Source organism: Urocampus carinirostris, chromosome 16, assembly GCF_059441175.1.
Source record: "Urocampus carinirostris isolate Australia breed hairy pipefish chromosome 16, RoL_Ucar_1.0, whole genome shotgun sequence".
Lineage (NCBI taxonomy): Eukaryota > Metazoa > Chordata > Actinopteri > Syngnathiformes > Syngnathidae > Urocampus > Urocampus carinirostris.
In genome coordinates, this window is record NC_142364.1 from 23,722,802 (window position 1) to 23,737,466 (window position 14,665).

Below are 14,665 nucleotides of genomic sequence, written 5' to 3' on the forward strand. Positions count from 1 at the left end.
TGTTCTCTTTGCATGTTAAAAAACCATTAATATCTTCTCTCATTATTTTGAGTGTCTACTTAACTATAAACTTGTTTATAAAAAAGAACACATGAATAAATAAAGTGACTAAGTTTTAGTGGACGTTCTTACATACTAGATTTTGGTCCATGATATGTGCTAAGAATGAGTAACAATAGAGTTGGGTGCATACTGTTATTAAATATTAGTATTATTCCTGTTACCAGCCTTTTATTTATTTGTATTTCTTAAAGCCTTATTTAATGGCATCCACACTCTTGACTGTGTTCAATACCAGCAGCAACTGCTCTCTAGAGGCCGTTTTACAATCAAGAGTGACAAATAAAATAGAATAAAATAAAATAATTATTATTTTTAAATATACACCGTTTAACTTCTTTCTAAGAAAAAATATTTATTTTTATGGGGGAAAGGGAGGGGGAAAATGTATTTATTTATGTTTTAATTATTGGCATTGGTGTCTTGTTTGGTTTCAAAAACCAAACATTCAGGCTGTAAAGTATCAATATCAGTATCAGTCTGGAAAAAAATGGCATCATAAATTTGCAAACAGCAGAAATGAATTTATACATCTTCATATACTGTCACTTGTAAAAACCTTATGAAATATTAAACTTTATGATAAATACATTTCAAGTTATATTAAACTAAAACACTGAAAGTTAAAATAATTCATTTGAATTCAACTAAATCAAATTCATTAAGATGAGATTTAAATCAAAGTACCGTAATATAAAATAATTGCAATTTTTACATACTAAAATAATAAAACAAAATTAAATGAAACAAACAAAACAAAACAAAAACACAGTTCTGAGAAGAAAGAAAATAAGAAATAAATGTATGTGTTTATTGTTTGTCTTCTTCTCATTTTTTTACATATATTTTAAAACTTCAATACATAAAAAGATATTGCTGAACTAAAAAATGGCCGGAAAAGAAGAAATATTATAAAACTAGCAGTGACAATACGTATATTATTTTTTAATGTATTTTTCTAAATTTTACATTAAATTTATTCAGTGTGGAGATTCAATAAAGGAGGAACAAATAGTAAAATAAAAAACAAGTAAACACACAAAATTAATGAAGTTACCGTAATTATAATTCAAATGAGCTCAATTATCTGCCACGGGAAAAAAAAAACTTGTTAAAATTGATATTGTATATTTTTTATCATTGTTTTGAACTTGAACTTTTGTCATTGAAATTGGAATATTTGTGCTCGGTTTCGCTTAACGTTCCTAAAGGGAGAAGGTGAATTATTTAGTGCCTACTGGTGGTAACAAGCCCATTTATTAAAATGAAAATAATATTGATTTGAATGATAAGCAAAAATACATGAACTTATGATCTTGTGATCGTGCATTTTTATTTTATTGAATATTTGTTTTAACAGATACTTGTAGATCAAGAAATGTATATGTATTTTCCATAAGATGAGCCTCACCCAGAGGGATCTTCCATAATTATATGACATCTTGCTGCTACGAATACCCCAACAACTCAAAAAGGGGGCAAAAAATAAGAAGTGAAATGGTGTGTTTAGGCCACTTTGATTGTCCGTAGATTATATTCTTGCTTGTGCTTTTATTCCTTCTTTTCATTTGCTCGAAACAAAACAGCGACAGCAAGTGGTCAAATAATACACCCTGTGCCTTTAAGAGATCCAATGTTCCTTTTTTTGTTTGTTGTTTTTATTTTCCACAAGATATTCAAACTTCATGTTCTATTCACATAAATACACTTTTATTTCATCATAAATAGAAAATGCTGCTGTTTAAAACCCTGATGTTATTTAGAAAAAAACAATCAGTTTAAATTCTGCCACAGTATCAAAGTAAATCAGACAAAACTAATGTTATTACTATGTTGTTAATATGTTATTAGTATGTTATTATCAGGTTGTAATTATTAAAAGTAAGCTTTAAAAAAATCAACCACTAAAACATTATGCCAGTTACAAATCAAATTTCCAGGAAAATCACAATGACCCATCACTGGTAAGGATTCTGGCATAGAATGTAAATATCATGAACCAATCTTGGGTCAATATCAAGACAAGAAAAAAGAGACAGGAAAGACGCAGCTTTGACCAAAGAAGGCGGCCAACACATCGCTTATTGAGGTAACAATGAGTGAGAGTACATGCAAATCACTGAACAAGAGAGGGCATTGTCCATACCTGGTCGAAATGTTGAACGGCGGGCTCCCTCCTTTGAATGTGGAGCTGCTTATCGATGTTATCCTTGAGGCACTGGCACACGCGATGCTTCTGCTCGCAAGAGTACGCTTCCAAGCTGAGCAGGCAGTCGCACTTCTGAGGGGAAGACACAAAGAGAGAGAGAGGTAAGCGACAAGGCGGGCCAAGGATTAAGACGGGAAGCATTTTGGAGATAAAGAAAATGTTTTTTGAATCTGAGGATGAAGTCAAAACTGATTGGTTGTGTTTGATAGGTGCTATCAAATATATTACACATGAAAGTACTACACATTTTATGCATCTAAATCAATGGTTCTCAACTGGTTCGACTTTAGTACTCATCATTCCACCCTAATGAAAAATGATTGTGTAGGTTAAAGCAGAGATAGTAGAATATATTCATCTTTAAGAAAAAAACAGCAAAACCAAAACAACAATGTAAAAGTATATACTCACATATTAGCTTACATAGCATATAAGTGACTATATAACACTTAAAAATAACAAGGGGAAGTAAAAATTAATTAAAATTTACAATTGAGATGTTGAAATTCTTCGGATATGTACCTTTGTGTACCAATAATTACTTTAAAGATTCGTCGAATACAACAAAAATCACAAGTTTATTTCAAAATTAGTTGTTGCACCTTCACTACCAATTATAACTTGGAACTAACAACCCAGCCAGTATGAGCTCATTCAACAAGAATGGCTAGCGGAAGAAGTTAGCAAAAGCAAAATATCATAAAAAGTGTAATATAATTGGAACTATTAGCTCTAAAATATATTACACTATTAAGAGACACTATGTAATATTTGACAACTAAGCTTTTCCGCGTTGTATAGTGATAAAAAGCTAAAACATAAAAAAGTCAAATTTTTAAAAATATGCTAAAAAGCATAAGAATAGAAGCTACGCAGAGACAAAGGAGAAAGATAGAAAGAGAGAGAAATGGTGGTAGAGAAAGCAAGCGGGAGAGGAAGATATTCATAGAAAGATAGCTACAGAGAGTGAGAGAGCACAAGTGAGAGAGAGAGAGAATGAGAGACAGCGAAAGAGGGAGAGAAAAAGAGAAACTGAGAGAAAAATAGAGAGAGAAATAGTGACAGCAAGAAATACAGATGAGAGAGAGAATCAAAAAGAAAGAGAGAGATAAGGAGAAGGCTGGGATGTATTTATAACAAAAAAGATAGAACCATAGAGAAAGGAAAATATAGAGATGAAAACAGACAGAGTGAGAAAGATAGAAAAATAAGGATATTTAAATAGAGTGGAGAGAGAGAAAGAGAGAGAGAGAGAGAGAGAGAGAGAGAGAGAGAGAGAGAGAGAGAGAGAGAGAGAGAGAGAAAGAGAGAGAGAAAATAGAAAGAGAGAGAAAATTGAGGGAGAGAGAAATAGTGACAATAAGAAAAAGAGATGAACAAGAGAGACAAAGAAAAAGGTAGGTAAGGGGCCGGTCACACAGACATTTGCGGCTGAATCACGGCCAGAAATTTCTGCCTGTGAGGCGGACGCTATTGGACGCTTTGAGATCGCAATGCAGACGAGATACAGCAGTGCTTAACACGCGGTCGGAAATTCGCGCGCGGGTGGCAGCGCGAAAAAGTTTGGCGCTGCTCAATTCTTCAGAGCGCGGGTACACAGCCTTTCACGAGCGTATCAAGGCTGAACCACGGCCAGAAATTTCGTGAAGCGGATGCTGTTGGGCGCTGTTGGACGTTTTGAGACCGCCATATAGACGAGATACAGCAGTGCTTTACTCGCGGTCGGAAATTCACACGTGGTTGGCCGCGCGCAAAACTTTTGAGCTGCTCAAAAGTTTGAGCACGTGTTAAACCGCGTGCCGCACACGTGGTCAACACGAGGTAATGACGCGGAAATGACGCGGAACGACGTGCTCTGGCCGCGGCCAGGGCGTGGTTACACATGGGTAGGACGGGAAATTTCAGCGGGTAATCGTGGGTGGAGCATGGTAATAGCATGTTCTGCGCCTGTATCGCGGTGTTATTATGTGAAATTAGCGTGTTATGCGTGTGACAGTCAAACGCCTTTTTCCGCGTATATACAGCGCGATTTGCCGAGCACACGTCAGTTGGGGTCAAGGGGGTGAACATGGATCCCCGTCAGCGTAGTGACCTCGTCTTAATCCATTTTTATTTCTTGACATTTCTTTTCAAGATAATAAAATAAAAATGATGCCATAGCTTGAAATCTTGATCTTCACGGGACTGTGTCTTGAGTGGTTATGATTTCTACAGCCCGGTGTTATCCGAGAAATGCATCCCTGCCGAGATTTGCATCCCCTCGCTACTACAACCACTTTTACCTCGTTTTATCTCACTTTTAGGGAATGTAATGGCGAACATATAACCAAAACCACTTCGTCTTGCATTTGTTGGAAATGTAATACAACTTAAACCATTCCGTCTTTGTTTTTGTTGTGAAGGTAATCGAACGGTAAATCCTCCCCCCCTCGCGTGAACGCGCATTCTGCTGCGCTTCCAACGAAAGCGATCGTATTCTATATAAAACGCTTATTAAAACTATAAAGCGAGCTAATTATAACAATTGGGAGATCCTAGTCTATATAACGCGTTTATTTAAACAATAAAGTGCGATCGTATTCTACAAAATGCGTTTGTTAACGCGGATGAAAAGGTCACCGACGTCAATGCACGCTTACAACAAAAGCGATCGCAGCAGAATGCGCGTTCACGCGAGGGGGTGGGGGGGTGTGAGTGTTGCGTAGGAGTCGGATTTGGGCACAACACCGGCTCGGGAGCTTTTATACCCGTGGTCCACACGAGAAAATGACGCAGAAATGACGCGATGAGGAAGCGGAACAGTCGCCGCGGTCTGTTTTGCGGGCATACCACCGATGAACAGCGGGTTGGCCAATTTTGCGCATTTTCCATCGCGGGCAACCACGGGCAAAAAAAAAAACGCAAAATTTTAGCCGTGATTCAGCCGCAAATGGCTGTGTGACCGGCCCCTAAGCAAAGGGTAGGATGTATTTACAGCAAAAAAGATCCATAGAGAGAAAAAGAGAAACATAGAGGGAAAAAACAGACAAAAAAAATGTGAAAAAATTGAACGAAAGATAAAGAGAGAGAGAGACAGAGATATAGATAGAGGTTTTGCCGGCCTGGAGAGGGATAGGCGCCACCAGGCTGTACAGGATGCTACACAATACACAATGTCCCTTAAAAAATATATCTGTTCGAATCCGACATTGTAGTGCAATTCGTATCCCATCGGATGTCCATTTGGCCTGAGTTTTTATGACGCAGCATTTTTGGTTGTGGCTTTGGCCGGGGCAAAATGTGCAAGCATTAGCGAAATTAGATCACAGCCAGACCACACTTGAGACAGAATTTGATATGTAGACCAACAAATCGATAAAGTCCTGCTGGGGAAAAGGCACGTGTATTTGACAATCAGCGGTCAAAATGGGGGAGTTGGTGGTTTGAGAGCTTTTCATCCATGAGGATTTTGATCCTCCTCGTGGTTGGCATTACGAATTACGTTCACTGTTTTGTTTTCACAATGATGTCACCACGTCCAACCAAAAGTGCCATTTAGTGTTCTTTTGTAGCACATTTAAAATGGCTTACTGCCCTAACGAGAAAAATGCTAAGCTTAAACATAACAACAGTCATTGTTAATACCTCGTTTTTGTGGAGCTGTCCCCTCACTGTTTAGCTTCTGTCAGAACCCGAACAGACGGAGGACCCAGACGCGTAACATTTTCACACAAGCTTTATTTTACGAGAATGGGGCAGTCATGCACGTGAACAAAAACGCCAGTGATTCGGCGATCGCTGGGCGGAAGAAGTGAGACGGAGTAGTCAGTCGCGGGAAGCCAGATGCAGATGAGATCGAAACCGAACAGGACAGACGGGATCAATACCAGATACAGAATACACGAGCGAGATACCGAACAGGACGGGATCGATACACGAACAAGATACCGGACAGGGCAGGACAGACGGAGTCGATACACGAGCAAGATACCGGACAGGGTAGGACAGACGGAATCAATACTGGATACTGAATACACGAGCAAGACACCGGACAGGACGGGACTGACATGATTGAGACTGGATACTGGAGCAAAATACTGTACAAGGTAAGACAGATGGAATCGATACCGGATACACGAGCAATATACAGGACGGGACAGACGGGATCAATACCGGATGCTGATGACTGGAGCAAGATACCGGACAGGACGAGACAGACGGAATTGATACCAGATACTGGAAACTGGAGCTAGATACCGGACAGGACGAGACAGGCGGGATAAATACCGGATACTGGAGCAAGATACCGGACAAGACGAGACAGACGGGATCGATACCGTATACTGAAGACTGGAGCAAGATACCGGACAGGATGAGACCGATACCGGATACTGGAGACTGGAGCAATATACCAGACAGGATGAGACCGATACCGGATACTGGAGACTAAAGCAAGATACCGGATAGGACAAGACAGGCGGGACTGATTCCAGATACGGGGCGGCAGTAGCTCAGGAGGTAGAGCGATCGTTTTAGGATTAAGGGATCCTAGTTCGAATCCCGGCTTGTCCGTGTTACATGCCGAAGTGTCCTTGGGTAAGACACTGAACCCCCAATACTCCCAATAAGCAGGTTAGCGCCTTACATGGCTGCAAGGCTGCTATTGGGAAATGTGAAGCACAATGTAAAGAGCTTTGGGAAGTCATTGACTTGAAAAGCGCTAAATAAATGCAGATCATTTCATTTCATTTCATACTGGATACACAAGCAGGATACCGGACAGAGTCAAAATACAAGTCTTGTAAGTGCAGAAGTTCGTTGACGGACTGACAGGGAGTGAGAGCACTGAGTTTAAATAGGAGGGGAGCCAAACAGGCAAAGATAAACAGGTGGCGCCAAACGAGCGGGCTCGAGTGAGGGCAATTGTCACAGCTTCTGGCAAAACATTTGAATCCTGATATTTTTGTACACCTGTTCAATTAAACATTATCCCCAAATTTTGTATGTTTTTTGATCATTTGAATCTGTGTAGGCCGTATGATGTTTTTTTGTATGGGACAAAGAGGGAGAAAGATAAATCACTTATGTGTTTTTTTAAATGAATAAATGACATATTTTGCCACAAGGAGGTGTTAGATTTTAACATGGGCATGCTCCCTCTTAACTTTAAGATTTAATGTCCCCCTATGTTCCGGTTCGGAGCCTTCACTCTGAAAATGCAGGTCTACAAGTGATCCCAAGAGCCAAGAGCGTTCTCCATTCAGGCCCGGGTGCTGTGGAATGCCCTTCCCCCTTGAGATTTGATCTGCAACCTCAGCGGAAAGGTTTAAATCTAAGCTTACAACACAAAGCTTATGAATTACCTATATTTCATGTTGACAATATCTATGTATCGTTTAATAATGCTACACCAATTGCAAACTGGTCATACTTTTGATATAATTTTAATTTTATATTATACTTAAAATGTCTTATATTTAATTTTTAATCGTATCATTTGTTAATGCAACATCCATTGCAGCTTGGTCATCCTGGAAGGGGCATTACCTCATGTGCGGTACCTTCTCGAGGTTTCTTTATTTTCCTCATGCTGAGGTTTTTGAGTTTTTCCTTGCCCTCATGTATGTTTTAGATCAGGGGATGGTGTACTCTGTAGTTTGCAATAGTGCAGTTCTGTGAGGCTCCTTGTGATTAAGGGCTATACAAATAAACTTGACTTGACAAATAAAATGAAATACACTGCTACATAAACTAAACAAGACTACTCATTCTGCAAGTGGGCAAAGAACTAAGAAAGATATTGGAGGAATGCTTGCATTGTTTTATGGTAAATAGTCTGCCTTGCTGTGAATAAATAGGTACTGTGTTGTTTTATAAGGATTATTTTTGCTTAATGAAGGAAATCATTAGTATGGGGTTGAGGTTGACAGATAGTATGGGACTGATGTGTTACAAAGGAATGCATTCCTGGCACGCCAATACTTTTCTCTGTAACAAGTACTGTAACGAGTTATCGACAAAATTAGTAACTCAACTGTCGTTACTAAATGGAGCATAACTCATTAAATGCAGATAATGATCTGCAATGATCTCCAACTGCAGAATAATTCTGTATCACTTATATTGTCACCTACACCTCCTTAACCGCCAGTATCAACGGATGGGCACAGAGTACAAATTTCCCCTAAGACAGATATTCTCCCTGCCGTGTATACTCGCAACTAAGCCACATTTTTCACTGTAAAATGAAATACACAAATCGAGGTTAGCTTATATTTAGTTGTGTGTCATCAATGGTAGGCAGCATTTGGGGAAGTAGGCATAAAATGTACGATTAAAGTGTGCTTAATTTTGTTCTTTTAATTGTAAACATTTTTGGAAAAACACCATGCCTGGAGAAAAAAAAACATCTTGGACAGTATCCAGAAATGAAGATGGAGATCTTGGAATGGTTTGAAACCCAGAGAGAGAGAAAACTGCTATGGAGAGTCTCAGTTTTTGTTTGCAGGCTCTCGAGGAATATTACGGCTTCACCTCTCACACAGGTTGTACATGTTTTCTTCTATTTCTTTTATCTATTTTGCCATTTTAAAGAAGTGTAAGGGGGTCTTTTGAGAGGCAGTTATTTGGGAGTAACGGAATTACTTTTTAAATATAGTAACTATAGGTAACTAATTACTGTTTTTCAGTAAAGCACCCAACAATGTGTCTGGGCTTAATAGGAAAAATACTACACATAAAAACAGAAAAACTGTTAATCCTATGTTTTTATATGGAAAAGTGCTTTTACTGTCCAGCTTCTGGCAATAACATTAGAGTCCTGACATTTTTTAACATAAGTCGGGATATAAATAGCCCGGGTTTGTGTTGTTCCAATTGGCTCCAGTCCTCTTGAGATCAATTTAGGGGTTATGCCTCTACGCTCATGGCCCCGCTCAGTAGAGGATCACGACACTGTTGCTTGTTTTCATGTTCTCCCCGACATTGTGGGATTCATCACGTCCCGCCTGGTTGCTCCCTGTCTTTTTCAATCACCCTCAATGTTTCATCCAAGAGCATATTCACTAAGTGGAACAAACGGTCTGCAGAAGTCACAAAAACAAAAGGATCTTGTGGGGATCGTGTTGAAACAGACGAGAAGGTAGTTAATGACGTCACGGGGAGATGATGAATCATCGGCGTTGGCAAAGCAGACAGAGATCAGAGTCAATGTTCTATGGAATCCATCATTTAGCGCAAGCCGGTTCGTGATTGTCACAATTCTAGAGAGGCTTGTAAATGTGGATAGCATAAACTTACAACGTACACTCGTTGCTTCTCAGATGCTGAAATCAAACATGGTTGATGGTAAATTTCAAAACCATTCTTTATTTTAATGATGTAATTGTTAGGCTCTTGTACACCTCTTACCACCAGGGGGCCACAACCTAGAATTAGAACAGGTGTTTCCAATCACCACACACCTTCAGCCAGTTATCCTGTACCCTTCATAATGATATTTTGAGCATAACATGTCATCAGGCCATTGTCATTTCAACCACCATGCCAGGTTTGTTTCTGATTTGTTTGTTCTCCTCAGTTTCCTTTTACAGTTTGAGTCTGTTTCAGATTTGGACTTTGTCAAGTCAGGTCAGGTTTGGTTTGGTCCGGACAACAGTGGAGAAGGCTGTCCAGAATTGCTTACTCATTGGTGCCCCAATGACCCAGGCAGTTAAGGGATCTGTGAACCGTAAAAATATATAGAGGTTGGTATTAATGGAGTACATTTACTCAGTTACATTTACTTGAGTAAGTTTTGGGAAATCATGAACTTCTAGGAGTATTTTTAAATCCCTATACTTTTACTTGTGTTTGAATAAAATTTTGAAGAAAGGAACAGGACATTTTCTACATTAGGCAACATTGATGTCGTTACTTAAGAATTCGCTTTACATAGGTACACATCTGTCTGTCTCCACTAAGGCGCTTTGATTTTGACGCAGAACTCCACTAGCCTCTACCATGTTCAACCAATCAAACATAGCAGCCTCGTCACATGACCCTATTGAACTTCAGCAGGGAAAAGTTGTTTACGGAGGAAACAGATGGAAAATGTTGCTTAGCAGTACCGACTATGAAAACACAGAAGAGGAGGATCACCTCTGGCATCACATCAAAAGCATGTTCCCCTTAAAAAGGGTTCCAAACACCAGCTACAATATGCAATGTCTCCTTTGTTCGAGTTCATGGGCTAGCTTGTTGCTCTGCTTTCAGAGCCTATTCAATTTGGGGCGTTAAATGTGCTACTTGGTGCTACATGTGATTAATTTACTTATTTGATTTCTACTATTTCTATTTTATTGTTTATTAAAGCACTTGAATTTACGTGTATTATTTAAAAAGGTGTATGACAGAGTTGATAGAGAGGTGTTGTGGCAAGTGATGGTAATGTATGGAGTGGGTGGAAAGTTGTTGGAAGCATTGGAGAGTTTTTATGTGAACAGCAGAGCATGTGTAAGAGTAGGGACTGAGACAAGTGAGTGGTTCCTTGTGTTGACTGGTGTGAGACAGGGGTTGTGATGTCACCATGGCTCTTTAATGTGTACATGGATGGCGTGGTGAGAGAGGTGAATGCAAGAGTATTTGGCAGAGTTGTAGAGATGATGGATAACAGTGGAACGGTGTGGCAGGTAAGTCTGTTGTTGTTTGCAGATGACACAGCGCTTGTGGCTGATTCTGAGGAAACATTGAGAAGGTTGGTAACGGAGTTTGGAAAAGTATGTGATAGGCGTAAGTTATGTGTGAATGTTGGGAAGAGTAAGGTGATGAAGTGTTCACATGATGGAGTGGGCATGGCGTTTAGAAATAAGGTTGCATGGACAGGTGCTGGAAGAAGTTGAAAGCTTTAGGTACTTGGGTTGTGATGTGGCTGCAGTTGGTGGAATGGAGTGCGAGGTATTCAAGGAAGCAAGGTTTTGGGTGCTCTGAGGAGAGTGATGAGCAACAAGAGTATGAGTATGGATGTTAAGAGGGGACTTTATGAGAGTGTGATTGTGTCGACTGTGTTGTATGGTCCAAGGACTTAGAGCCTGAATGCAGATTTAAGAAGGAAATTAAATGTTTTTGAGATGAAGTGTTTGAGGAGTATGTTAGGGGTGACAAGGTCGGATAGATTGAGAAATGAAATTGTGAGAGACAGAACTGGAGTAGTCGTGGAACTGACCAAGCGTGTGGATAAGAGAGTACTCGGTTGGTTTGGACACATGGAGAGGATGGATAAGAAGCAAATGTTAAGAGGATCTACAGAGCAGAAGTCAATGAAAGAACACCAAGAGGAAGGCCGCGATTAATGTGGATGGATGGTGTTATGAATGCACTGCAGGAAAGAGGTCTAAATCTAGTGAAAGCTAGATCTCTTGTTGGTGATAGGAATGAGTGGAGAGGTGTTGTAAAAGGATAGTGGGATGTTTGGGCGCAATCTAAGGGATGGGCAGGGCATCTGTATGATTCGGCAGGGGTAAACCAGTGACAGTAAACCCCATTGGGGCGGCAGTAGCTCAGAAGGTAGAGCGATCGTGTTGGGATTAAGGGATCCCAGTTCAAATCCCGGCTCGTCCGTGTTACATGTCGAAGTGTCCTTGGGTAAGACACTGAACCCCTAATATCCCCAATAAGCAGGTTAGCGCCTTACATGGCTGCAAGGCCGCTATTGGGAAATGTGGAGCACACTGTAAAGCGCTTTGGGAAGTCATTGACTTGAAAAGCGCTATAAAAATGCTGATCATTTCATTTCATTTCAAAGCTGTCGGGCCCTGCTGTTGAACAAAGAGTGTGTTGTGTCACCCTGACCCGAGTGACATTGCCGCTTTCTTGTGTCCCGTTTCATCTGGAGGGATTAAAGCATGACCAACTTAGGTGCTGAGGTGCCTAACTTGTTTGGGTGTTTGGGCATTTGGGTTGGCCAAGGTCCAAAAATGTGTGTGTGTGTTTTTGCTATTTTTTCCCTTTAATTTTCTTTGTTATTGTATGTGTTTGTCTTGCTGTCGGTCACCCCTTTTGAAGGGATATGACCAAGGTAGATAGATCAAAAGATTTAAAAATCAATAAATAAGACGTTGTTACAGTTACTCAGTACTGCAGTTATTTTTTCAACGAGTACTTTTTTACTTTTACTCAAGTAAGTATTTGGATAACTACTTTTACTTCTACTTGAGTAATATTATTCTGAAGGAACAGTACTTTTACTTGAGTACAAAGTTTGGCTTCTCTACCCACCCCTGAGTAGATATTTAACCATTCCTTTGATTTAAGGTTCACAGGAGGTTGGAGCAAATCATTTTGCGGAAGTATTTTTATTTTGAAGATAATGTTTCAGTTTAAGGTGGCACTGCGGCCGAGTGAATAGACCGCAGCCCCACGGGGCAGATGTTCAGGGTTCAAGTCCAGCTACCGCAGCCTCCTCGTGTAAGTTTGCATGCTCTCCCAGTGCCTGCGTGCGTTTCCTCCGGGCACTCTGGTTTCTTCCCACATTCCAAATACATGCATGTCAGGTTAATTGGCCGGTTCAAATTGTCCCTAGGTCTGAATGAGCAAGTGAGTTGTCTGTATCTGTGAGCTTTGAGACTGTTGGCAACCAGTTCAGGGTGTCCCCTGCCCACTGCCCAAGGACAGCTGATATGGGCTCCAATACCCCCGCGACTCTACTGAGGATAAACAGTGCAAATAATGGATGGATGGATATTTCAGTTAAAATTTTAAAAAATAATAAAAATCAACTAGCAACTTAGAATAGAATAGAATAGAATATACCTTTATTGTCATTGTTACAAAATGGGTAAAAACATATTGTAACAACGAAATAGGACGTGGTACTCCAGTTTCACATTTAACAGTGAGGATAAAAGAAAATAAAGAAGATAAAGAAATAAAGAAGATAAGGTTATAGTTTACACAATATAAGGGAACAAAGAAGATAAAGGTTATAATTTACACAATATTTACACAAGAAATGTGGGCATGTAGGATGTTACATACAGTTTTGGGATCGTATTAGTGCAAAAATAGTCAACATTGTGCAAAATAGTCAACACTGTGCAAAGTGAGCATAGGCATGAATACAATTTTACATCTGTATTGCTTCAATACTCAAAAGTAGTATTGCTTTTAAAGAGTAAATAAAAAATGACAATTAAAAATGTTGTGAAATAAAATTTTTGCAATTTGATATTTCCCAAAATAGAAAAACTAAATTAGTTAACACGTATAAGTCTTTCCGGAGAAGGAGTCTCATAGCTAAAACACGAAAACAAAATGTGATTCATTATCTTTAAATAGTATGCTACTTTTAGCCGACAGGACTGAATTAAACATAATTCCACTTATAAAAATTTAATGTTTTGAGAATAACTTCTCTTGTACAAATGTGGTCTGCTGCCCTACCAATGATATAAAATTAGTTCAAGTTTCTGTGAAACTGTTGAAGCTAAATAGAAGATACTCACCAAAACAAATTGATAAATTTCTGGTTCGTTAGTCCTGATTGGGATGACAGACTTTGTCAGTAAATGTTTTTCTTCAAAACAGCAACGACCAAAGCTTGTTCAATGCTTTCACTTTTATAGCGACTACCCTTTTTCTCATCTCTCCTAAAGATAGACGTGTTTTACCAATAGTTACAGCAGAAGATTGTTCCCACAGATGAACTTAAGATTGTGTTTGTACCCACAGCAGCAGTTCGAGAGCTCCACATGAGAAGCTAATGGGGCAAAATTCAATGAATGGCTACTGGTAACTGCCACGGAGGGGCTAAAAATAAAAACAGCATAATCAGATTGATGAAAGTGCTCCCTGTTTGAGGGCCTCTTCCCGAGCCATCTGCCGGATGAGTTTCCAACATGTCACCGCCGCTCACCTAGCATGCGTCAGCAGCGATTAGCATGCTTACGCTTTCCCGTCGACATTTGGGTCTCAAATAGGCCAGCTGTATGCCGTTTGATCCCACATCAGCTCCGTGCCCTGGAGGAACGTTCGTTAAATGCCCTTGTTTGCTTTCTCGACAACGGCCAGAGGAGTCGATCGATACCAATTTCGGTCTCAGTGGTAAACAAATCCAACTGTAGCCAGTAGCTGATAGAAAGTGACTCCGAGCGGTTTTCAGCTTGATGTTGAGCTGGTTGAATTGGGCTTGTTGTTTTTAACATTTTTTGAATATCTTAAAATCGGTTGGAATTGTGACTGTGAGAAGATCAGCAGGGGGGAGTTAGCAGACGGTCCAAGGTTCTATGAAAATATGAGGAAAAAACTAGTTCTGAATAAACAAGGAAAACAGCAAATAAATCACTAGACAATTCCCGCGTCAATTGTAAGAGTTGTGATTGATCTGGAAGATGATATGGAAATAAAACATAAAGTTATTAACTGGGAAAGCTGTATTTGTAC

The 14,665-nt window shown here is 39.6% G+C and overlaps 1 protein-coding gene across 2 annotated transcripts in view; it reads right to left on the reverse strand.

Moving 5' to 3' along the window:
- Positions 1-14,665, reverse strand: part of rgs3a (regulator of G protein signaling 3a) — a 183,133-nt gene that overhangs the window by 86,751 nt on the left and 81,717 nt on the right. For both annotated transcript variants that reach the window (XM_088320165.1, XM_088320166.1), the window contains one exon: positions 2,207-2,341. In XM_088320165.1, coding sequence (XP_088176291.1) covers positions 2,207-2,341 — 135 coding nt within the window. The remainder of the gene's footprint in view (positions 1-2,206; positions 2,342-14,665) is intronic.